The 25595-nt window shown below is 35.0% G+C and overlaps 1 protein-coding gene across 5 annotated transcripts in view; it reads left to right on the top strand.

Moving 5' to 3' along the window:
- The window catches only part of LOC105732479 (tolloid-like protein 1), a 256428-nt gene extending 242507 nt beyond the window's left edge, over positions 1-13921 (top strand). For all 5 annotated transcript variants that reach the window (XM_012474568.3, XM_064383750.1, XM_064383749.1 and 2 more), the window contains 2 exons: positions 8889-9139; positions 10350-13921. In XM_012474568.3, the coding sequence (XP_012329991.1) occupies positions 8889-9139; positions 10350-10484 (386 nt within the window). In that variant the 3' untranslated portion in view covers positions 10485-13921. The remainder of the gene's footprint in view (positions 1-8888; positions 9140-10349) is intronic.
- Positions 13922-25595: the final 11674 nt, after the last annotated feature.

Raw genomic sequence — 25595 nt, 5'->3', positions numbered from 1 at the left:
TTGTCAATGCCATTTAAAAATAAAATATTATCAAACTCCTTGGAAAGGAAATTATTTTGATCTAAGTCAATTAAATTAGAGTGCTCACTAGAAGCATTTATAGGTCAAATTACAAGATTTCTCCTGGAGTTTAATACTTTACCAGGCAATTAACAAACCTATCTTTCCAAATTAACATGAAGTTCACCCTAGGCTTCTCTTCCCTTCTTGTTACCTTTCTTATTCAGTTTCATTTTCCATTTCTCAGAATTCTACAGGAAACTCTGGCAGCAGTTCTTTAGTTGATGTAAAAATGGTATTTCCAACATACTAAATAACTGGTTTTATATTTTTCTGACTTGGTAAATGAGTAGGTAGATTTGATGAAAATGTGTTCACTGTATTTAAAAGTCATCTTTTAAAGTGATCTATTACAATAAATGACCTATTGATCACTGCTTGAATGGCCAGGAGGATTCTGGAAAACACCCAGAAGCAAATTGCCCTCAGGCTGCCTATTTTATTCTGGAATTTCTCTCAGGGCATATTATAGGTTGATGCAACAGTAATTGAAGTTTAACAAAATCACATCTCTTCTGCATATAGTATTCAAATATTCATTTCATTCTTTACAAATTCATCCTGTGGACTAAGTTCTGTCACAGTGTGTGTGTGTGTGTGTGATGGTTAGAACATTAATTCCAGGTTTATTAGTTTGAGTGGTGATCTATAAGAATGAGGGTGTGCATTGCAACAGATACACGAAAAAGGAAGCAAAAATGGGGGGAACTTCTTGTTATCCTTAAATGTAATTTAAGACATTTGTTTTTAAATGTAGGCCGTTTTTCTAGTTTTTAATGAAGTCTCATAAAGACACCTTTCTGTGATTTTCAGATTTACAAAGCCTCTATAAAGTTATTTTTCCTGTTCTGTTTAATTTCTTCAACTTTTCCTTGATTTCTGTTCCAAGCTGTGGCTGGCAGAGGGTTGCTTCTTGAGGATCCTGGTCTTTGCATTGCGACCTTGTTGTATCTGTGAGGAAGGCACACAAAAGAGTGCCTGCACCAGAACTCTGGGTCCTCCCCTCAGCACTTCCTGGGCTGTGGAATGAAAGTAATGCAAGTGCTGAAGGTTTACTTTAAAGCTGAAAACAAAACATATCAGTCAATTCTCAAAATTGGAGAATAGGTAGAATTTTTTAAACAATCTGTAAATGACATTACACTGATTTACATATTTATATGTTGAATTCAGAAATATTTTCCATAAAATATTTTATTGGCTTTCAAAAATAGAATTTTCCCTTTCTAACAGCAGATTAATAGTGCTTTAAATTGTTGTTCAATTTTCCTGATTTTTCATTTCATACCTGAGTGGGTGCTAGAGTACAGATGATGACATTTATATGTACTCATAAGGAAATAATAATAATAATGGTAGCTCACATTTATGTGGGTTTTACCATGCCAGGAACTTTTCAAGCATTTTTCATATATTAACCTATACACTCTTCATCTGGACCCTATGATGTGAGTACTATTTATGATTCTCTTTTTAGAAATGAAGTTGTGGTAAATAACAGAGCCAGATTTGCACCCAGGCAATTTGACTGGGAGTTCCATCACAAGAAAGGGGAACTAATTATTGGAGTTACTGAGATAACAAAAGTACCATAGTGGGAAAGGGATGCCTGGCTTCCAGTGTGTGAGACTTGGGGGGTAAAATCCCAAGGCTAATTGATATTCCACTTTCAGGAATATTTCCTCACACAAATACATTTGTAATAGTTGCACCACTATCAGTTGGTTTTGTGAGCTACTCATCTACCATTTGGGAGATGAAGGGATATTTACATTCACTGTAACACAGCCCAGTAGGGAAGTCATTCTCATAATTGGAACCCTAGCTAGAAGTTCCTTCATATGTTAGTCACACAAAGGTCTCTGAATTTGCAGTTGTTTATGACAATGCCCATAGATTTGCTTGGACACACCTGAATTCAGACATGTGTGAAAGGTATCCCATACCCGCAATTCAGAAATATTTTGTTACTTAAAAATCACCAAACCACAATATGGGTAAACTATATACAAATCTGAAAAGTCCAATTTAGAATTTCAACTGCCTAACCATCTTCACTAAGAAGTATCTGGTCACAGACTACCATGACAGTATTACAGTTGTACTTGACTATCCAGTAGTTTTGCTTCTACAGCTCTTGCCACATTGGATTTTCCCTGAGGTGTTCTTCATTTTAGCAGTGAAACACCTGCTTCCCAGAAACTCTTTCAATCCTTAATAAACAAGGACAGAAAGAAACTCTACTTTCTCTTGACACTTTCATATCCCATATTTTTTTTTATTGAATTTTAGGTTTTGGGGTACATGTGAAGAACATGCAAGATTGTTGCATAAGTGCACACATGGCAGTGTGATTTGATTACTGTAGCCTTGTAGTATAGTTTGAAGTCCGGTACTGTGTTGCCTCCCACTTTGTTCTTTTTGCTTAGAATTGACTTGGCTATGTGGGCTCTCTTTTGGTTCCATATGAAGTTTAAGGTGGATTTTTCCAGTTCTGTGAAGAAGGTCATTGGTAGCTTGATGGGGATAGCATTGAATCTGTAAATTACTTTGGGCTGTATGGCCATTTTCACGATATTGATTCTTCCTAACCATGAACATGGAATGTTTCTCCATCTGTTTATGTCCTCTTTTATTTCATTGAGCAGTGGTTTGTAGTTCTCCTTAAAGAGGTCCTTTGCATTCCTTGTTAGTTGTATTCCTAGGTATTTTATTCTTTTGTAGCAATTGTGAATGGCAGTTCGTTCTTGATTTGGCTCTCTTTAAGCCTGTTATTGGTGTACAGGAATGCTTGTGATTTTTGCACATTGATTTTGTATCCTGAGACTTTGCTGAAGTTGCTTATCAGTTTCAGGAGATTTTGGGCTTAGACGATGGGGTCTTCTAGATATACAATCATGTCATCTGCAAATAGAGACAATTTGACTTCCTCCTTTCCTATTTGAGTACCCTTTATTTCTTTTTCTTGCCTGATTGCTCTGCCTAGAACATCCAGTACTATATTGAATAGGAGTGGTGAGAGAGGGCATCCTTGTCTAGTGCCTGATTTCAAAGGGAATGCTTCCAGTTTTTGCCCCTTCAGTATGATATTGGCTGTTGGTTTGTCGTAAGTAGCTTTTATTGTTTTGAGATATGTTCCATCAATACCTAGTTTATTGAGGAGTTTTAGCATAAAGGGCTGTTGAATTTTGTCAAAGGCCTTCTCTGCATCTATTGAGATAATCATGTGGTTTTTGTTTTTGGTTCTGTTTATGTGGTGAATTACATTTATAGACTTGCGTATATTGAACCAGCCTTGCATCCCCGGGATGAATCCTACTTGATCATGGTGGGTAAGCTTTTTGATGTGCTGTTGCAATCAGCTTGCCAGTATTTTATTGAAGATTTTTGCATCTATGTTCATCATGGATAGTGGCCTGTCATTTTTGTTCTTGTTGAGTCTCTGCCAGGTTTTTGTATCAGGATGATGTTGGTCTCATAAAATGATTTGGGAAGGATTCCCTCTTTTTGGATTGTTTGGAATAGTTTCAGAAGGAATGGTACCAGTTCCTCTTTGTATGTCTGGTAGAATTCGGCTGTGAACCCATCTGGACCTGGGCTTTTTTTGGGTGGTAGGCTCTCAATTGCTGCCTCGACTTCAGACCTTGTTATTAGTCTATTCAGGGTTTCAACTTCTTCCTGGTTTAGGCTTGGGAGGATGCAAGCGTCCAGGAATTTATCCATTTCTTCCAGGTTTTCTAGTTTATGTACATAGAGTTGTTTATAATAATCTCTGATGGTGGTTTGAATTTCTGTGGAATCTGTGGTGATATCCCCTTTATTGTTTTTTATTGTATCAATTTGGTTATTCTCTCTTTTCTTTTTTATTAATCTGGCTAGTGGTCTGTCTATTTTGTTGATCTTTTCAAAAAACCAGCTCCTGGATTTATTGATTTGTTGAAGGTTTTTTTGTGTCTCTATCTCCTTTAGTTCTGCTCTGATCTTAGTTATTTCTTGTCTTCTGCTAGGTTTTCAGTTTTTTCGATCTTGTTCCTCTAGCTCCTTCAATTTTGATGATAGGGTGTCAATTTTAGATCTCTCCTTTCTTCTCATGTGGGCACTTATTGCTATATATTTTCCTCTAGAGACTGCTTTAAATGTGTGCCAGAGATTCTGGTATGTGGTGTCTTCGTTCTCATTGGTTTCGAAGAACATCTTTATTTCTGCCTTCATTTCATTGTTTGTCCAGTCAACATTCAAGAGAAAGTTTTTCATTTTCCATGAAGCTGTGCGGTTCTGGATTGGTTTTTTAATTCTGAGTTCTAACTTGATTGCATTGTTGTCTGAGAGACTGTTGGTTATGATTTCTGTTCTTTTGCATTTGCTGAGGAGTGATTTACTTCCAATTATATGGTCAATTTTAGAGTAGGTGTGATGTAGTGCTGAGAAGAATGTATATTCTGTGGATTTGGGGTGGAGACATCTGCAAATGTCTATTAGGTTTGCTTGGTCCAGTTCTGAGTTCAAGTCCTGGATATCCTTGTTAATTTTCTGTCTCATTGTCTAATATTGACAATGGGGTGTTAAAGTCTCCCACTATTAATGTGTGGGAGTCTAAGTCTCTTTGTAAGTCATTAAGAACTTGCCTTATGTATCTGAGTGCTCCTGTATTAGGTGCATATATATTTAGGATCGTTAGCTCTTCTTGTTGTATTGATCCTTTTACCATTATGTAATATCTTTCTTTGTCTCTTTTGATCATTGTTGCTTTAAGGTCTCTTTTATCAGAAATGAGAATTGCCACTCCTCCTTTTTTTTCTCTCCATTTGCTTAGTAAATATTCCTCTATCCCTTTATTTTGAGCCTTTGTGTATTCTTGCATGTGAGATGGGTTTCCTGGATACAGCACACTGATGGGTTTTGGCTTTTTATCCAATTTCCAATTTGCCAGTCTGTGTCTTTTGATTGGGGCATTTAGTCCATTTACGTTTAGGGTTAATATTGTTATGTGTGAATTTGATCCTGCCATTATAATGCTAGCTGGCTGTTTTGCCTGTTTTTGATGGAAATTCTTCATTGTGTTGATGCTGTTTACCATTTGGTATGTTTTTGGAGTGGCTGGTTCTGGTTGTTCTTTTCTATGTGTAGTGCCTCTTTCAGGAGCTCTTGTAAAGCAGGCCTGGTGGTGATGAAATCTCTGAGTACTTGCTTGTTCACAAAGGATTTTATTTTTCCTTCACTTATGAAACTTAGTTTGGCTGGATATGAAATTCTGGGTTGAAAGTTCTTTTCTTTAAGGATGTTGAATATCAGCCCCCACTCTCTTCTGGCTTGTAGGGTTTCTGCTGAGGGATCTGCTGTGAGTCTGATGGGCTTCCCTTTGTGGGTAACCTGATCTTTCTCTCTGACCGCCCTTAGCATTTTCTCCTTCATTTCAACCCTGGTAAATCTGATGATTATGTGCCTTGGGGTTGCTCTTCTTGAGGAATATCTTTGTGGTGTTCTCTGTATTTTCTGGACTTGAATATTGACCTGCCTTGCTAGGTTGGGGAACTTTTCCTGGCTAATATCCTGAAGAGTATTTTCCAGCTTGGATTCATTCTCCATCACATTCAGGCACACTTATCAAACATAGATTAGGTCTTTTCACATAGTCCCATATTTCTTGTTGACTTTGTTCATTCCTTTTTACCCTTTTTTCTCTAATCTTGTCTTCTCATTTTATTTCATTGAGTTGATCTTCGACCTCTGATATCCTTTCTTCTGCTTGTTCAATTCAGCTATTGAAACTTGTGTGTGCTTTATGAAGTTCTCGTATTGTGTTTTTCAGTTCCATCAATTCACTTATATTCCTCTCTAAGTTGTCCATTCTCGTTAGCATTTCATCAAATCTTTTTTCAAGGTTCTTAGTTTCTTTGCATTGGGTTAGAACATGTTCTTTTAGCTCTCGGAAGTTTCTTATTACCCACCTTCTGAAGCCTGATTCTGTCATTTCATCACACTCATTCTCCATCCAGTCTTGTTCCCTTGCTGGTGAGGAGTTGTGATCCCTTAAAGGAGGAGAGGTGTTCTGGTTTTGGCTGTTTTCATCCTTTTTGCACTGGTTTCTTCCCATCTTTGTGGATTCATCCACCTGTCGTCTTTGTAGTTGCTGACTTTCAGATTGGGTCTCTGAGTGGACTTCGTGTTTGTTGATGATGAAGTTATTTCTGTATCTTAGTTTTCCTTCTAACAGTCTGGCCCCTCTGCTGTAGGACTGCTGAAGTCCACTCCAGGCCCTGCTTGCCTGGGGATCACCTGCAGCAGCTGCGGAACACTAAAGGTTGCCACCACTTTCTTCTTCTGCTTTGTCCCAGAAGGATACCTGCCAAATGTCAGTCTGAGCTCTCCTTTATGAGGCGACTCTTTGGATATATGGGGGTCAGGGAGCTGCTTGAGGAGACACTCTGTCCTTTATAGTCACTCAAGTGCTGAGCTGTAAGCTCTATTGTTCATTCAGAGCTGCTGGGCAGGTACGTTTAAGTCTGCTGCAGCAGAACTCATAACCCCCTTTTTTTTCCCAGGTGTTCTGTCCCAGGGAGTTAGGGCTTTATTTATGAGTTTCTGCTGTGCTGCTGCCTTTTTTTTTTTTCAGGGCTGCCCTGCCCAGCAAGGAGTTAGCCTAGTCACTGTCTGCCTGCAGGGTCTTTGCTGAACTGGGTTGGGCTCCGCCCAGCTGCTGTGTGAACTTCCCTGCAGTTCTGTTTATATGGATTTAGTTAGGACTGCCTTGGCAATGGTGGCCTGCCTCTGTAATGATGGACTCTCTCTGTAATGGTGGGTTGCCTTGGCAATGGCAGGTTGCCTCTGCAATGGCAGACTGCCTCCGTAGTGGTGGAGTGCCTCAGTAATGGCGGACGCCCCTCTCCCACAGAGCTGGACAGTCCCAGGTTCAGCTGTGCTTGTTGTGAAACTCTCAACCCAGAGCATTTCCAATTGCTTTGTTTTTGCTTTTCTTTTTGTTTTTGTGGGGTGGGACCAGTCAGGTCTGATCACCTGGCTCCCTGTCTCAGAGCCTTTTGTTTTTTAGTTGAACGATTGGCTCTCTCCCAGGTGTTCTGGTTTCCTATTGGAAAGGCTCTGGGATCTGTGTGATTTCCTGTGCTGCGACCCACTGCACTGGCTGAAACAGCGGCTCTGAGAGTTATGGCGCTTTTTTGCCTGGGAATATCCTGGACTGGCTCCCTGTTTCAGTCCCCCTTCTTTTTTTTCAATCAGAGGAATGAACAACTCTGCCTTCCTGGAGGTTCCTGGAGCTCCCTGGAGCTCCCCTTGCTGGCTAAGAGGGAACCCAGTTCCGTTTACTCTGCATTGGGAACCGCCATGCTGGGGTGCCGGCAAAACAGCTGCGCCAGGCAAAACAGCCATGCTGGCGACCTATGGGGCTCCTCCACCTGGGAATCTCCTAGTCTGTGGGCAATAAAAATCCATCTGGAAATGTGGTGTCCACTCACCCTCTGCACCTTCACTGGGAGCTGCAATCCTGAGCTGCTCCTAACCGGCTATCTTGGAGCTCCATATCCCATTCTTTTATCTCCATTCCAACCACCATTCTTGCTTGCATGGGTTGGTGGGGCATTGTAGGCTCTCTCTGTCTTTATTTAATCTCCAGTAATTAAAATTTTTAGGGCTCTTGCCAGATGCAGTGGCTCATGCCTGTAATCCCAACACTTTGGGAGGCTGAGGCAGCTGAATCACTTAAGGTCAGGAGTTCAAGACCAGCCTGGGCAACATGGTGAAACCCTTCTCTACTAAAATTATAAAACATTAGCCATACATGGTAATGCATGCTTGTAGTGCCAGTAACTTGGGAGGTTGAGGCAGGAGAATCACTTGAATCTAGGAGATAGAAGTTGCAGTGATCTGAAACACGCCTCTGCACTCCAGCCTGGGTGACAGAGCAAGACTTTGTCTCAAAAAAAAAAAAGTTTTGGGGCTCTGACTACAAAGTGTTCCTGAGAAGAGTGTTTGAAACCTTTTATATTCTAAATTATACCAGCTAAAAGGTTTTATGCACACTTATTTATTTATTTGATTGACAAAGTAATAACTGGTAGAGCCTAAGATTATTAATTTATCTTTTTTAAAGGAGCTGTGAAGAACATTTAATATTTTTTCTTGTAATAAACACAGACTGTCATTGGATAGGTTCTAGAATTGCAAAGATAATTGTAATTAATGATACATGTAGGTTTACCCCATCAAGTTAGATAAATATTTCTATATAAGTAAAATACTACTATTCTATATAGAAAGTTCTATATAACACAAACACATGCAGAGGAGTTTTATATATATTGTTGATTTTCAAGTTATTTCTTACTTCTTTGGATTGGGGTTCTTAAATTGTTAGGATTGAGCTTATGTTAATACTCTGGCCTCTTTATGAAAACAATTATTTGAGACTAGAAACAGTATTAGGTATAGCAATCTTAAAAATTGTTGAGTTACTAGGTAGTAGATTCTAAGTGATTGTCATGTTTTAAATTCTCAAACCTCACTAAAATTGGTACCATTATTTTCATCTGTATTATTTTCATCTGTAATACCCTTGAGAAAATTATGGCTCAGAGACATCACTTACCCATAATCACAGAGCCAGCAGGTGTTGGGGCTGAGATTCCAACCCAGGTCATCCATGTCTAGGGCCTGGGCCAGTACCCATGACACTGACTCTCCAGTTATGGAAACCATGTCTCATGCTGGAGGTATAAACAGATGTTAAACAATGGTTAGACTACACTGAAATTTTAACTGAAACCCATTAAAGCTCATTGACATTACTCGTTTTATTTTTCTTTCCTGGGCAGAGTGTGGTGGCCAATTGAAAGCAGAATCAAAACCCAGAGATCTGTATTCACATGCTCAGTTTGGTGATAACAACTACCCAGGACAGGTTGACTGTGAATGGCTGTTAGTATCAGAACGGGGCTCTCGACTTGAATTATCCTTCCAGACGTTTGAAGTGGAAGAAGAAGCAGACTGTGGCTATGACTATGTGGAGCTCTTTGATGGTTTCGATTCAACAGCTGTGGGACTTGGTCGATTTTGTGGATCTGGGGTAAATATACCACCAATAGGCTACCCTAGACATGATTAAAGATGCCTATTGATTTGTGATTGATACTTGTAACATTTACAAATTGGCAGTGTTTTTGCAAAAAAAAAAGTGACATCATATTATAAATGACTTGACAAAATATAACATGTCTCTATCCTTATCACTTCACTTCTAATGATTTCGGCTGAATAATATCAGATGAAACAGATGAAATCAGTAGGTATAATTTCTTGTCACTTTTCCATGTTCTAACTTCTTACTATGTAATAAATATTTAAATACTTAATCTAAAAGCAATATATTTACATATACACCATTGACAATTCTGTCATGTTTCTGAATTAAAGCATAAAGGAAAAAATAGTATGCACATCATTCTAATTCACATTCTCTCTTCAACAAATATATTTGGTGGCAGTAGCAGGGTCAGCCACTGGTGTGTGTACACAGGCAGTGCTACAGGGAATTGTTCCATTGCAGAGTGTCACTTCTGCAGATGTAGAGCACCAGGTACAGGCCAGAAGAGATCACCATGCAAAATAAGGAAAAGAAAGACTTAAGGCTTTCTTAATGCTTTTCCCCCAGGACTCACTCCATTAATATTTATATATTTATAGACTTCTCAATACATATTTTGTCCTGAAGATATTAGTCTCAGTTTTTCAAATGTCTACCAGTAGCTATTGCTTAAGTAATACTATTGAACTCTTGTGCAAATGACAACTGAAATGAAACAAAATGCTTCTTGGTTCTTAGATTATTAAAACACAAAATAATGGAAGATTTGGATTCTGGAAGTGGCTCTGCTTCAGAACAGCTTCTGAAACACATTTACAGAGAGTGTAAAGAGATACACTCTCTGAAGCTCACATTATTGATTTGTAAATCAAGAGAACTTGGCTTAAAAGTTTAGAAAATAACACTGAAATTCTAGAGAGAAAAGTGTCCGGAACATAGAAACAGTAATGTGTGTTCAAAGCCCAACTACATCATTGACTAGCCGCATGAACTCTCGCAGGTCACTTTCTTCTCTGAATCCCATTTTCTCCTCTGTAACATGAAGAAGTTGATTATACCTACTCTCCAATGTTGTTGGGAAGATTAAATTATATTCCAAAGAAACGTATGCCCAAACACACATTACACTGAAGAAAAAGTGATTTTGTTCTATTGCTTGTTTACTTGTTTGTTTGTTTGTTTGTTTTTTCAGCCACCAGAAGAGATTTATTCAATTGGAGATGCAGTTTTAATTCATTTTCACACTGATGACACAATCAACAAGAAGGGATTTCATATAAGATACAAAAGCATAAGATATCCGGATACCACACATACCAAAAAATAGCACCAAAACCTCTGTCAGAACATAAAGGAATGTGCATAATGGAAAGAAGACATATTTTTTTTAAAAACTGAAGATACTGGCATAAATGTTTTATATAAAGAGTTTGAACAAAAAATCCCTGTAAGACCAAAATTATCTTTGTACTAAAAGAGAAGTTTGCAGTGAATCCTGATCAGCATTGCAAGGATATTTGAACTCCACGCTTAATGGTATTAATAAAACTGATGAAAGGGCATCACGTATGACAAGGAAACTCTACAAGCTTTTGTTCATGGCATGAAATAGATGCCTCACAATTCAGACAGTTCAATTCAGGAGCTGTGACCCTGCAGAGTTCTTTTGACAATTTGTCAAGATTTGGGGATATAAAGTGATCTTGCAAATCAGAAACTGGAAAACACTATTTTGGTTGTCTTACGATAATTGCTTTGACTTTTATCTTGGATATAGTGTAAACCAGATCCATATAAGGTGTTGGGAAATGGGAGTCTTTTGAGTATGATTTGTACTTTCCATGTGTATGTGTGTGTCTGGTGTTTGGAAACTGGAATATGTCAGCTTCATTATTTCCACTTGCAGGCCAGCTTAACCTCTTTGAAACACAAATGATCTTGAGGCCACTTTAGTGTAGTTACATTTGATGAGTTTGAAATGTCAGTAGTGTCTATTCTAGACACCAGTTCTTTAAGTCTTGGAAAATGCCCAGTGAATTGGTGAATTCAGTTCTTTTTTTTGGAAGTGCTGCCTTTTCACACCAAATCCAAGAAGCCTATGATGTCTTATGAACCTTATGGGAAAACTCTGAAGAGGTGTGAAGAGGATTCCTCTGAATGACGTCTAGATGGTTCACTACTCAAGTTACTGCTGCTGCTATTGTCTTTCCTTTGTTGTTGATCTGTTATTGTTGTAGCTATTATTGTTGATGTTGTCATGGTTAATCTATTTTTTAAAAATGAAATGAAACAGAAGTAGGCTTTGTGACAACTGTAAGATTGCTTTCGCTTTTCTCTTCCTGGGATATAGTTTTTCAAAATGCAATACTGGGAAAAAAAAAAAAAAGATTTGTTTCTGAAAGACTTCTTATGGTGCTATTCCATAAACATTTTTTTTGATCAAGTTTTTGACCTTTGAGCCAACCACCTGTAGACTACGAATGTCTCCCTATGGCTAGTGGCATTTGAAGACTGAAGACTTCTTCAATATATCAAGAGTATATCATTGCAAGGGCAGCACTTGTCCTGTGGAACACCTACATATAATGCCTTAGAATTCTTGCACATGACCATACAGATCCTCCTACACATGAACATAATAGTGTTCATTGGAACATTGAAATGTTGAACATAATAGTGTATGTTAATTAACAGCTCTGTGGAGAAAATCCATTTCCATGACTGAAGCATTAGATATAAATATGATGACCTGCTTTTCTTTTGTACAAAACGTAATTTTAGGATGAATTTTCTGCTTTAAAGGCATATGTGTTTTAAAATTAATGTATGTAGATGTGTGATTGTCTGAGCGAGTGAAACTACAAGTGGTGAAAAACGATAGGGGTTGAAAAGTTAAAATTTATGTGCCAAGTTCTACAAGAATTCTATTTGAAGTAGCACCTTCCTTAGGTTTCATGGACAAATAATGGGAACTTTTAATTATGATCAGGCTCTTTCCTTTAGAGAAACTCCATTTTGATGTCAATATAGATTACTGTATGAAGTAGCTTTGTTTCTGTTATCTGTCCATGAGCATACGACTTTTAATACAATTGGGTATATTCTTTCAGTTTTACAAAATTATACACACAAATATAGCTTATCTGTTTTTTTTTTCTTAAATTGTTGCCCTTAAAAATTTTCTTGCATATGAATTGTAAAATGTAAATACATTTTTGAAACCAATGTTTTGATCTTATTGAATGTTACTTTGAAAATGTATAACTATTGCCTGCAATTTAGATGAGCCTTTTAGTAGGGCCAATTTATTCCAGTAACTTCTTTCATATTTGCTCACTAATCTCCAGTTAGCCAAAATATGCCAGGAATGGGAAAAAGAGGAGAAAAAAGCATTAACATTTACACCTATACTGTTTTATACTACTCCTACCCCTGTGCTAGGAATGTGCACTCTCCCTTTTTAAACTCCATGCTACACTTTGAGGACTGTCATAATGTTCTCATTTTGTAGTTCAGAAAGTGAGGCTCAAAGAATTTATGTAACAAAGTCACAGTGTAAAGTTAGATGTTGAAATCTAGTTTGTCTTACATAAAAGTTTCTGCTTGTTCTACAAAATGAAGTAGAATCAATCTTGACCTATATAAATAGTAGATTTTCTTATGGTGAAACTTTCCCACATAAAGTAAATTTTAGGGGTGAATTACAGTAAAACTTTCAGGATTAGCATTTTGTTCTTTTCAAGAACAGCATGAAAATTAGAATATCAATGGTAGCTATCTTTAGGAATCAGAATTAGTACTAGAAATTTTAAAAACAAACTATAGTTTGGAGTTAGTATGAGCCTTTTGTGAAAATAAATATATTAAATTATTTTGCCTAGGGGAAAATGTCTTGCTCTATATTAAGAAATATTCTGGATATTCTGATTGACATCTTATTAGGCCACAGTGAGCTGTGCTCAGCATGGTTGAGAAATTAGGTATTTAGAAGGCATATAGAGATATTGTCATAAGTAGGTCTTCAATGTGAACATGAATTTTTATTGTATCTTATGTCAGATAACAGTTTGCTACATATTATTTTTATATTAATTCAACATTTGCCTTAAATATGGTGTTAAATGAAAATACAGACAGCTTCATTGTTGTTTTGTTAATAATTGTTAGTTACTATTCCAGGCATTTTATTAAATTAATTTTGTAAATTATTTTCCACCCCTACATCAGTATATTGGTTGTGCTTTATGTTTGCCAAAGTTCTAACTCCCATATTGCCTTCTCTGACTATATACAAAAAAAAAAAAACAACAACAACACTGTTCTAACTTGATGTTATTAAATTTCTTTTTTAAAGTCAATTTTGAAAATAACTGTAGTTTATTAAGGAGATCATGACTTAACATAAATGGACAAAATAGCTTTTAAAAAGAAATGGATGAAAAGCAATTGGGTTTCCAAAGCCCTCAAGTATCCGATTCCTATATTGGCTGGATTTTTGCTCTCTAGGACTAATTTTAACATGTCATAGTATGAGATTCAAATTCTGTTTAACTTTATTTTCAAATATCATAAGTCTGTTTTATTTGGTTTGTAATACTGCTGTATTTTTGGTGGTAAGCTTCAAATACTGCTGTATTTTTGGTTGTAAGCTTCAAATGTCAGATTTTGTTCTCTCATAGAAAAATCTCTAAAAGCATCAAATGACTAATTTTATTTTTATATGTTTAAAATTTATTTTTTAAAAGAAACATTCAATTACATGTAGATTAAACCTGTGTGTCATTATAAATTACTTAAAACAGTTATCAAACATTTGGAAACTATTATTTACTAATAAGAACAAGACTTGCCTTATGGAAAATCGTTGGTGCCACTCATTAAATCAGGCATGGAAGGAGGAAAGCAGGAAATATAATTGCCTCCTAAATATATATAATTCGAATTGCAGTAATGCTTTCTATTTTACAACAATGAAGGTGTAATAAGAATTTATTGGCCAGGTGCAGTGGCTCACAATGGTAATCCCAGCACTTTGTGAGGTCAAGGTGGGTGGTTCACCTGATGTTAGGAGTTTGAGTACAGCCTGACCAACCTGGAGAAACCCCATCTCTTCTAACAATACAAAATTAGCTGGGCGTGGTGGCACATGCCTGTAATCTGAGTTACTTGGGAGGCTGTGGCAGGAGAATCTCTTGAACCCAGGAGGTGGAAGTTGCAGTGCACAGAGATCACACCATTGCATTCAAGCCTGGGCAACAGGAGCAAAACCCTGTCTCAAAAAAAAAAAAAAAAAAAAAAAAAAAACCTTTTCAAAAAGAGGAAAAAGGTGGCCTGTGGAATGAATTGAAAGTTTTTATGCTTCAATGCATGATCATTGATTTCCAATGAGTATTTAGCTTTTGGTCTTTTATATTATTATAAAACTGAGAAACTTTGTCATTAGCTTAGGAAGCAAATAGTGGAAAGGCTGGCTCTGATATTTTGTGAAATAGTAGTCATCTCCAGATTTTCTTCTGACGTCTACTTTTTTCACTGTCCTGTTTCCAACCTGCCTAACTTTCTCTCAGTCCAATATATTGAACCTGAATCCAAGCTGGTCACATGACTCTAGTTCCAACCATGGCACCCTACTGCAAGTATCCATTCAGGATTAATAGAAAGGAATTAATGGGGCTCTGAGCATATTTCACTATGTATAACCTCCAATGTTCTAAGCGGCAAATGAATACAATGAACTTCTAACTTCAAAAAACTCGTAGTTGGTAATATATCTATATAAAAAGCAGTTGGAAAGAAACCTATTAAGCCATATGCAGATTGAGGGTCTTAGAAGGTCCTATCATCAGGACATGTTTTACTTATTGCCAGGTTGGAGGTATATGAGTAAATATTCAAATTGCTTCTGTTGTTATATTTCTATATGAATACAAGCTAATGGCTTCACCAGTCCCTCTGACCTTACTTTGTTCTGTCTGTCTGTTTTGCCCTTATATCTAGAAAATTAATTATGTAACATTTTATTTTTGCTCAGCTATCAAATTTTCAGAGCATATTTGCATCTGAAAACAAATAGCAACAAAGGTTATTAAACCGATTTACACTATTTTAAACATGTGCTCAATGCTTTAGTGTATTTTGCAAATTACGTATTTAAAAACAGATTCAATGGTGCTTCTTCTATTGAATAATATATGATTATATTAGCCACAATATTTAATTCTACAATAAATCTAAGAAAGAAAAAAATTGCATTACCATTCAAAAGTTGGGTTAGGTTTTTTTCTTTGAAGAGCAATTGTAAAAATTTACCTAAATACAGTATATTTCCATCAAAATGTAAAAATGCATCTATATTATCATGTAATATTTTTATGTTAGGGTTAGTACCTCACAAAAGTAATAGTTGATGTTGAAAACGCAGTGATGATGTCACTGTGGTAATAGGTGTGTAAGAGGAATTACTTTAAGGAATGACATTAAGAAGATTTAAACAAAAAGATTAACCAGAAAGGACAAAGTGAAATGATTATAGATAATAAACCTTTGATATGTAAAACTCCCCTAAAAATTATTTAGCGGACATTCCTGAAGGGGCTGAAATTGAGACTTAAAAGTAAATTGTAGGAAAAATTTCCTCAGGAATCATATTTTTCATTGTTTCTTTATGAAATATTTCTTTATGAAAAATGTTTTCATAAGGTTTCAAACTTTATACTACTACATGCATATGTGTCTAATCTCTATTTTTATCCATTTTTAAGTATTTAGGTTTAAGTGAAGCTTTATTTTCATGTGTTTTCTAAGTGCAACCTTATTTTCCTTGGAAATTTTTTGTGTTTCCTAAATGCATATTAGTTGTGTTTGAATTCCCTGGGATTAAAGGGCTGCTCATAATAAGTTTTGTCATTTTCAAAAAAAAATGCATAGTACAACAGTGTATTTTACTCACTCATTTATTCTATGTATTCGCTGAACAAATATTTGCTTAATGCCTGCTAAAATGCATAGTACTCTGCTAAAAGTACAATGAATTGAAGATAAAAAAGAAAAAAAAAATCAATATTTGCTCTCATGAAGTTTAAACTGTAGTTAAAGAGATAAGCATTAATTTAAAGCAACCCCCCAAAGTTGAAATTTCAATAATAATATGTACATGTGGATTCTACGACCACTTGGGGGCATTTTGCCAAATTATGTAGTTTATATTTTGAGACTAGCATTAACATAACATCCTTAGTTCTGCATTTGAGCATTAAAAAAATTCAGTTGTCCTATAAAGGTTTTTTTTTTTTTTTTTTTTTGGATGTGTCACTTTTTTAAAATTTATCAACTATTCAATCTCAGGATGGGCAACTGGGGCTTTCTGTAAACAATACGTTTTACAAAAAAAGCTACCTAATAGTAGCACCGGTAGCACCTGATAAATTGTAGTTCAAAATATGAAACACATTGAAACATTTTTAAACTGTTATTTATCTCCAATCAATGCTGACCTAACTGGTGGAAAAAAGAAAGTTTTCCCTAATAGTGTGGTTGCAGGACAGTAAAATTCCTCACTGTATCACAATTTGCTTCCCTTTCAAGTCAACAAGTAATTTTTTTAAAGGTGAGTAAAGTCCCTAGAATGCTCAGCTCTCTCAAGAGCATGCATACACATGCACGCATGTGCGCACGCACACACACACACACACATAGTGTGTATATATACAAAAGCACTTTGGAGACACATACCTGCAACCTAGGCAACATATTATGCACAGTGAAAACACTTCATAGAATATGATGCAACAATTTAGAAAAATCTATAGAAAGTTCAGCTAAGACAGTTTACAATAGCAAAGACGTGGAACCAACCCAAATGCCCATCGATGATAGACTGGACAGGAAAAATGTGGCACATATACACCATGGAATATTATGCAGCCATAAAAAACGAGGAGTTTGCATCCTTTGTAGGGACATGGATGAACCTGGAAACCATCATTCTCAGCAAACTGACACAAGAACACAAAACCAAACACCACATGTTCTCACTCATAGGAGGGTGTTGAACAAGGAGAACACATGGACACAGGGAGGGGAGCACTATACACGGGGGTCTGTTGGGGGGGAGTGGGGGGGACAGCGGGGGGTGGGGAGTTGGGGAGGGATAGCATGGGGAGAAATGCCAGATGTAGGTGAGGGGGACGGAGGCAGCAAATCACACTGCCACATGTGCACCTATGCAACAACCTTGCATGTTTTTCACATGTACCCCAAAACCTAAAATGCAATTAAAAAAAAAAAAAAAAGAAAGTTCAGCTAAGAGTAATCCCAAATAATAAGCAATAGAATTAGACTCTTAAGAATTTTAAATGCTGGAATGATCAAATGTAGAGTAAAAAGAAAAGTATATTAAAATGATTAAGGAAAGGAAATGGAAATATGGGGAAAAGCTACAGACACTATTGAAATACTGCATAGATTTTGAAAACAATAAATTAAACTTGCAGAAATGAAAAAATACAGTAATTCAAATAAAAAATGTAGACAATATGTTTGATATGATTTATGAAGTGGAAGCACATATGAATCACAGAACACAACAGAGAGACAGATGAAAAAATATATTTTAAGAGACATGAGAAGTAGATGTGAATGTTCAATATATATTATTAGGAGTTATAGAGGAAGACAATATAGAGAATGGAGGCGAATAAAACATTGAATATAAATATCTGTAATGCCCCTGGACTTTTGGGAGACATGTATCCTTACATTTAGGGAACACAAAAAATTTCCAAGGAAAATACTTAAAAGTAGTCAAAGAAAAAGATTATCAAGGAGGAGATACTTTTAGAAATATAGCAGACTTTCCAATATTAAGACAGAATATAGTGAAATCAAGTCTTCAAGAAATCGAGAATCAATAATTGTCAACCTTAATTTTTACACCCTGTAAAATACCACTTACAAATAGGAACTAAATTAAGCCAATTTTTTATTAGTAGAGACCAAGAGTTTGTCACTAAAGGATCTTCATTTCAAAAACAACTAAGGGATGTTCTTCCAAAAGAAAAGATGAAAACTGTAATGCAAATGATATACAAGAAGGAATGGTTATTAAAGAATTGGTGATTATGCGTTAATTTAAAATATTTACTATTATAAAATAATGTTAATTATCTTATAATTAATGTTATTATAATATTAATGAATAATTTGAAAAGAAAGTAGAAGTAAATATAAAAAAAATATCATGTACAACTGGAGAGGATAACTGAAGTTTAAAAGTTCTAAGGTCCTTGTCGTGTTTGAGAAGAGGATTACTTTAATATTTTGTTAAACATTCAGGGTAAAATGATAGTCTAACCAAAAGAAGAGAAGTAGGATATATAACTTCTAAACCAGTAGAGAGAGAAAAATAGTATAAAAATAATAAATCTTAAGGATTGTGTCTAAAGGAGGTTAAAAGACACAGAAAAAGAAATATGAACAGCACAAAATAAGGTGGTAAAAAGATAGTAGTAATATTTAAAATGTAAAATACATCTTCCAGGCAGTTTTCTAAGTGTCTGAGGCATTAATCCATTTAATTCTCACAGGTATGTGAGTTAGAATTTATTGTCCCCATTTTATGTGTGAGGAAATAAAAAATATACTAGTAATTGTAATAAATGTAAGTACACTAAAATTTCCAATTTAAGGAAGGATATTCAGATTGGATTAAAGTGTCATCTATAAGCTTTTAGAAAAGATGCTTGTAAAAGAGTATGAAAAAAGTTGAAAATGAAAAAATAATATTGGGTAGAGTTTAAGCTAATGATAGTTGAGTTTCTTTTAGGCATAAGAGTCTATTTGGAATAAAATTAGCAACTCCAGTGATTAAAAAAAAATGTATCTAGAACTTTTAAAACAAATTTGATGAATGTAAATCTAGAGCCTCAAAACACATACAATTATCAAAATCATAAAAATGTAACTTATGATGATAATGGGAAGATATTAAGATCTTCGTAAGAGAGATAGTATGATATAAGGTATTTGCAAGACATATATCTGGCAAAGGATTAGAAACCAGATTATTTTTAAAATCCTCAAATCCAATAAGATGCAAACAACCCAATCAATCAGGAATTGGCAGTCTACATCTCGTGAGTCAAATTCAGCTCACTGCCTATTTACATCCAGTCCACAACCTAAGAATGATACATCGATGATAGACTGGACAGGGAAAATGTGGCACATATACACCATGGAATACTATGCAGCCACAAAAAACGATGAGTTCATGTCCTTTGTAGGGACATGGATGAACCTGGAAACCATCATTCTCAGCAAACTGACACAGGAACAGAAAATCAAACACCGCATGTTCTCACTCATAGGTGGGTGTTGAACAATGAGAACACATGGACACAGGCAGGGGAGCATCACACACTGGGGTCTGTAGGGGGGAAATAGGGGAGGGACAGTGGGGGGTGGGGAGTTGGGGAGAGATAGCATGGGGAGAAATGCCAGATATAGGTGATGGGGAGGAAGGCAGCAAATCACACTGTCATGTGTGTACCTATGCAACAATCTTGCATGTTCTTCACATGTACCCCAAAACCTAAAATGCAATAAAAAAATGACTGTTAGCCCTTTGGCAAGAAAAGTTAAGACTTGAAGACTTCATCTGTTGGGCTATAAATTCTAAAGTGCCACTTGGTCCTTTACAGAAGAAGATAGGCAACCCATGTAATCGATAAATGTGCAAAGGATACACACAAGCAATTCACAGAAGAGGAAAGCAGAATATTAAAAAACAGATGAAAACATATTTGATATTGCTATTTTTTGGAAAATTCGAATTTAAAGACTAGTATACTATCTTATATTCATTGCATTAGTAACTAAAGACTTAAACACTATGTTTGCAAGGATGTGTAACAGGAATTTTACACACTGCTGACAGAAATGTAACCAGTAATGCATCCAGAATGCAAATATTTTGGATAACGATTTGACTCTATCTAATAGTTGCAGATGTTCTTTTTCATTGACCATAAATTTAAGTCATGAGTTCATATAGAAAACTCTTGTGCATTGAGCTGGTTTTAGGAAGTCACCAGAGCTCCAGTAGCTGGGCTGCAGGGAAGCTGTGCAGGCTTCCATAGACTACTGAGAGAAGCACACCGGAACTAGAATGAGGAATCCCTTTCTCTAGCAACATCCTCTGTATTGATGCAGCTTCATATCAGAAGAGCAAAAGACAATTGTTCAAAAGCACTAGCTCCATTTTCTACAGCAGGCAATGAAAAACATATTTAGAATTGAGAGGCAGTAAATCGACGATTGGCACATATAATATGGCATATTAGAATATAAATATACATTATGTATTTATGATCTTTACACAATTCTAATAAATCCACAATCAAAAGAATTAAATATTTGGCTATATTTGGAAACAAAAAGTGTATATGTACCATAAGTTATGCAAAAATAAAATTGCCAGTTAGACATGCCAATCTCCTCCTTTTCTTTCTCCTTTTCCCCCTTTAGCTTCTTTACAACATGACCTATGATTTTTTTAAAAACATGTTTTCAAGGGATTTTAAAATAAATTATTATAGCTCACACATATGTAGATTTTAAATTGAGGTTCAGCATTTATAGAGTGTTGTGAGATAATTATTATTATTCCAATATTACAGATGGGAGTCTTGAACATAAAATAAATAACTTCCAAGATCACTTGGTGTCTGTGATGAAGAGAATCCCTTTAAAGTGGGGTAGATCTATAAATTATATTTAAATTTAAAAAGTAATCATAAATTCAGATTTTCATTTTGCTCTTTATATAGTTTATAAATTTTGAATGCTAGTATGTTCAAAGTTGTCTCACTTAAAAGCAAGGAAAGCCATTGGCTTTCCCATTAAGAACGTGATTTCATGCCATTTGATCAAATTTTGTTGATTTCTCTTTAGAGTTATAATAGAGTAGCTTGCCTGAAACTAATATATTCCATCAAGAATAAACAGAAAAGAAAATAATTTTATGTTTACGGCATCCTCAAGTTTCCAACAGAGCCAGGACTCGAGGGATCAAATGCTCAGATAGAAAGGAACCTGTTAAAAATGAAGCTACATTTTTAAACAATTATTTTTTGAAAAAATTATAAGCAATTCATATCCTAAAGGCACTGTCATATATTAGAAGACAAAGGACAACAAATGATGCAGTTATTAAGGAACAAAAAAGTGATAGGAAAACCTGATAATTTTCAGTGGAAGATAATTGTCAATAAATACAGTTAACAACTCAAATGGGAATCCAGAAGTAAAAATGTATTTGAGTTGTTTTTAGTTTTAGCTTTCTACAAAGGATCGTCCTAACGTCAATGAACATTATTAAACTGACATTTTCCTCCTGTTTTTTCTATTCTATTAATTTTAATGAAATCAAGAGTGTACTTAAATATGAGAAAAATGTTCCAAATACCAGATATTATAAAACATTTCTGTTAGCATGTTATTATAAAGCTAATATGTGGCTGAGTGCGGTGGCTTACGCCTATAATCCCAGGACTTTGGGAAGTCAAGGTGGGCGGATCACGAGGTCAGGAGTTCGTGATCATCCTGACCAACATGGTGGGACCTCGTCTCTACTAAAAGTACAAAAATTAGCTGGGTGTACTGTAATCCCAGCTGCTCGAGAAGTTGAGGCAGGGGATTCGCTTGTGCTCGAGAGGCCAGGGTTGCTGTGAGCTGAGATCCGCACTCCAGCCTGGTGGCAGAGTCAGACTCCGCCTAAAAAAAAAAAAAATTGCATTTTATGCCTCAGTTTCCTTTAAGTAATTCTATGGAGAAAGGCAAGGTAAATTAATTTAGTACTATATTGTGCTTCAAATATATAGCTTTTGTTATAAGATAATATGCTTTAGAAAGCACCACAATAGAGGTTTTGAAAATTATTGAGTGCACCTCAAATTACTTTTCATGCTGATTTTATTCTGATGTTGATATTTTTTCTGTGCAATGTTTTGAGATCCTCAAAAGCAAGAAGCAGATGCTATTTATTTTTTTCTGTACTTACACACAACTGCACACTAAAAAGACCTCCTATATGTATTGGTTAAATTGAATTGAATTGAAATGGGATTGAATTAAACTAAATTGAACTAATCTGATGTGCTAAAAATTGTATCATTCAAAAAATGAGTACTTGTCATTTAAGATCTGGGATATTTTCGGAGGAACACTGATACGAAGTTAAACCATACAACTGATGCAGAAAGAGTTTATCATTTATAATAATGAAGATAAAATATGTATCCTTCTTTCTTCATAAATATGTTTAGTTTAGTCATATTTACAGAACTGTGAAATTACTTTTTTAGAATAAAAAAGAGATTTCTCTCTGTCTCTCTCGGATTTGTCTCATCTGTATTTGGGTTAAGATGCTAAGATCATTTTATAGCAACTCTAATAAATTAGATTTTCAGTAATAAGAAAAACTTATATTTCAATTTTTAAGCAAACATTTTTTCTTAACTACCTTAAGCTACCTATATGAAAAGATAGGTTATCTTTTAATCCCTTAAAAAGACTAGCTTATCAACATATAATTTAATTGTAAGAGATGTTTGTTTAATAAAGAAGAATGATGCTAAAGTTAAAACATTTAATTATTGAAGTAAACATATTTTATTTCCACTTAATAATTTGTTTTTCCAAAATGATACTTTTTGGTTCTTTTAAAATTTCTGAAAAGAATGAAAAGGATGTCAGTATAACAGGTAACCTTGCAAATTTAAAGAGATAGAAAGTCTGAAACGAAGAGAAATTCCGTTTTTATTCTACTGAATCTTTAGCAAATCTGAACCTACTTAATCGTAGACTAAGAGCTATTAAATACCTCTATTCATCTGAAATAAATAATATTGGATGAATTCTTGCTTTTGTGGAGGCAAATGAAAATACTAAGAATTAAAATTTTGTCTAGAGGTGGAGAACTATGACAGAAAAAAAAGGAAGCAATTAATACACTTTTTAGTGCTACCAAGTGTTATTAATTAACCAAATTAATTGTATGTTAGAGTATTACATAAAGGTGACCACGCATAAGTCTATTATAAAAATACAAACAGATATTGTGTATCTTTTTTGAGAAATGTCTACACAGGCCCTTTTCTCATTTCCTAATCAAATTATATTTTCTTCTATAGAGTTGATTTAGTTTCTTACATATTTTGGATATTAACTCATTATCAGATATATGACTTACAAATATTTTCTACCAATCCATAGGTTGTTTCATCAATCTTTCAGTTGTTTCCTTTGTTGTTCAGAAGCTTTTAATTTTAGTTTAATTCCATTTGCCCATTTTTGCTTTTGCTGCCCGTGGTTTTCATATCAAATCTAAAAAAATCATTACCCAGACCAACATTGTGTAGTTTCTCACCTATGTTTTTGTTTTAGCAGTTTTATAGTTTCAGGCCTTACATTTACATCTTTAATCCTTTTTGAGTTGATTTTTGTATAGGTTGTGAAATAAGGGTCTAATTTTGTTTTTCTGCATGTAGATAACCACTTTTCCCAATACTTTGTATTGAGAGACTCTCCTTTTTCCTTTATCTATTCTTGGCACCTTTGTTGAAAATCAGTTGATGGTATACATGTGTGGGTTAATTTCTCAGCTTTCTATTTTTGGGCTCATGAATCCATTTTAATGTTAGTATGATGCTGTTTAAATTACTATTGCTTTGCAATATAGTTTGGAATCAGGTAATGTGATGCTCACTGCTTTGCTTTTTTTTTCTCTTGTTTATGATTGCCTTGGCTATTTGAGTTTCTTTTTCAGAAAGTTTGTTGTTACTGTGTAGAAATGCTAATTTTTTGTGCTGATTTCTTTATCTTGGAAATTTACCATATTTAGTTCTAACAGGTTTTTGGTGACATCTTTAGGGTTTTCTCTATCTAAGATTATATCATTAGCAAACGGGAACAGTTTCACATCTTCCTTTCCTATATGGATGCTTTTATTTCTTTCTATTGCCTATTTACTCTGGCACAAATTTCAAATATTATGTTGAATAGAAGTAGTGAGGGTAGGTCTCCTTGTCTTGCTCCAGATCTTATAGGAGAGAGTTTTAATTTTTCCTTATGGAGTATAATACTAGTTGTGGCCTTATAAAAAATGACCCTTATTGGATTGATGTACATTTTTTCCTAATTTATTGAGATATCACTAATAATTAGGAAAATGCAAATTAAAATCATGCTGAGATAATACCTTATATCTGTCAGAATGGTGATTATCAAAAAGACAAGTGATAAGAAGTGCTGGAAGGGATGCGGAGGAAAAAATACCCTTATGCACTGTTGCTGGGAATGTAAATCAGTACAGTCATTATGGAAAACTATATGGAGGTACTGTAACAACTAAAAATGGACTTACCACACGACTCAGTCATCCCACTTTTGGGTATTTACCCAAAATACTTGAAATCAGTATGTCAAAGAGATATGTGTTCTCTCATATTTATTCCAGCACTATTCAGAATAGCCAAGTTATGAAATCTACCTAAGTGTTCATCAACAGATGATTGGATAAGGAAACTATGGTATATACACACAATGGAATAGGAGTCAGCCTTATAAAAGAAGTTTTCTCATTTGTGACATGAATAAAATCAGAGAATATTATACCAAGTGACATAAACCAGGCAAAGAAAGACAAACACCATATATTATCACTTATATGTGGAATCTAAAAAATGTCAAACTAAAAAAAAAAAATAGCATGTTGGTTACCAGAGGCTGGAGTGGGATGAGGTGGACAGAATGCAAAGATTGTGATCCAAGAGTACAAAATCTCAGTTATTCAGAAGAAATCATTTTTTTTTTCTTTGAGATATATGGCACATAATGGTATACATAGTAAAGAGTAAAATAAGGTACATTTCAAAATTGTTAAGGGAGAAAATTTCAAATACTACCACCAGGAAAAAATAAAAACATTGAGGTAATGGATATGTGAATTAGCTTGATTTAATTGTCTGTACATCATATTCATAAATCAACATGTTTGTGCCCCATAAATATATATAGCTATAATCTGTCAGTTTACAATAAAAAAGTATAAATTTTTAAAATCCACCTGATCAGACCAAGCCCAGGTAAAGTAAATGCCTTATCACACCACGCCTAAATAAGCCCAATGCCTAGCTATAGCCCTTCAGGTGATTTCCCTACTTTGCTTTTGTTTCTGGACTATCAAAGCTTGCTGCTCACACTGCCGAACAGAGCTCTCAAAGCTCTCCTGGTTCTTGGTGCTGCCCAATTCATGAACTGTCCCTTGCTTGAATAAACTCTATTAAAATTAAAAATAAATAGATATGGGAAAAAAACTCAATAGATATAAGACCTGCTTTTTATAAGCATGAAAAACATGAGTCTGAGTTCAGCATAA

Source organism: Aotus nancymaae, unplaced genomic scaffold, assembly GCF_030222135.1.
Source record: "Aotus nancymaae isolate 86718 unplaced genomic scaffold, 86718_ANA_hifiasm-v0.15.2.pri h1tg000033l, whole genome shotgun sequence".
In the NCBI taxonomy this organism is placed as follows: domain Eukaryota; kingdom Metazoa; phylum Chordata; class Mammalia; order Primates; family Aotidae; genus Aotus; species Aotus nancymaae.
The sequence above is the reverse complement of the archived record's forward strand: the minus strand, read 5'-3'. Positions and strand labels throughout refer to the sequence as shown.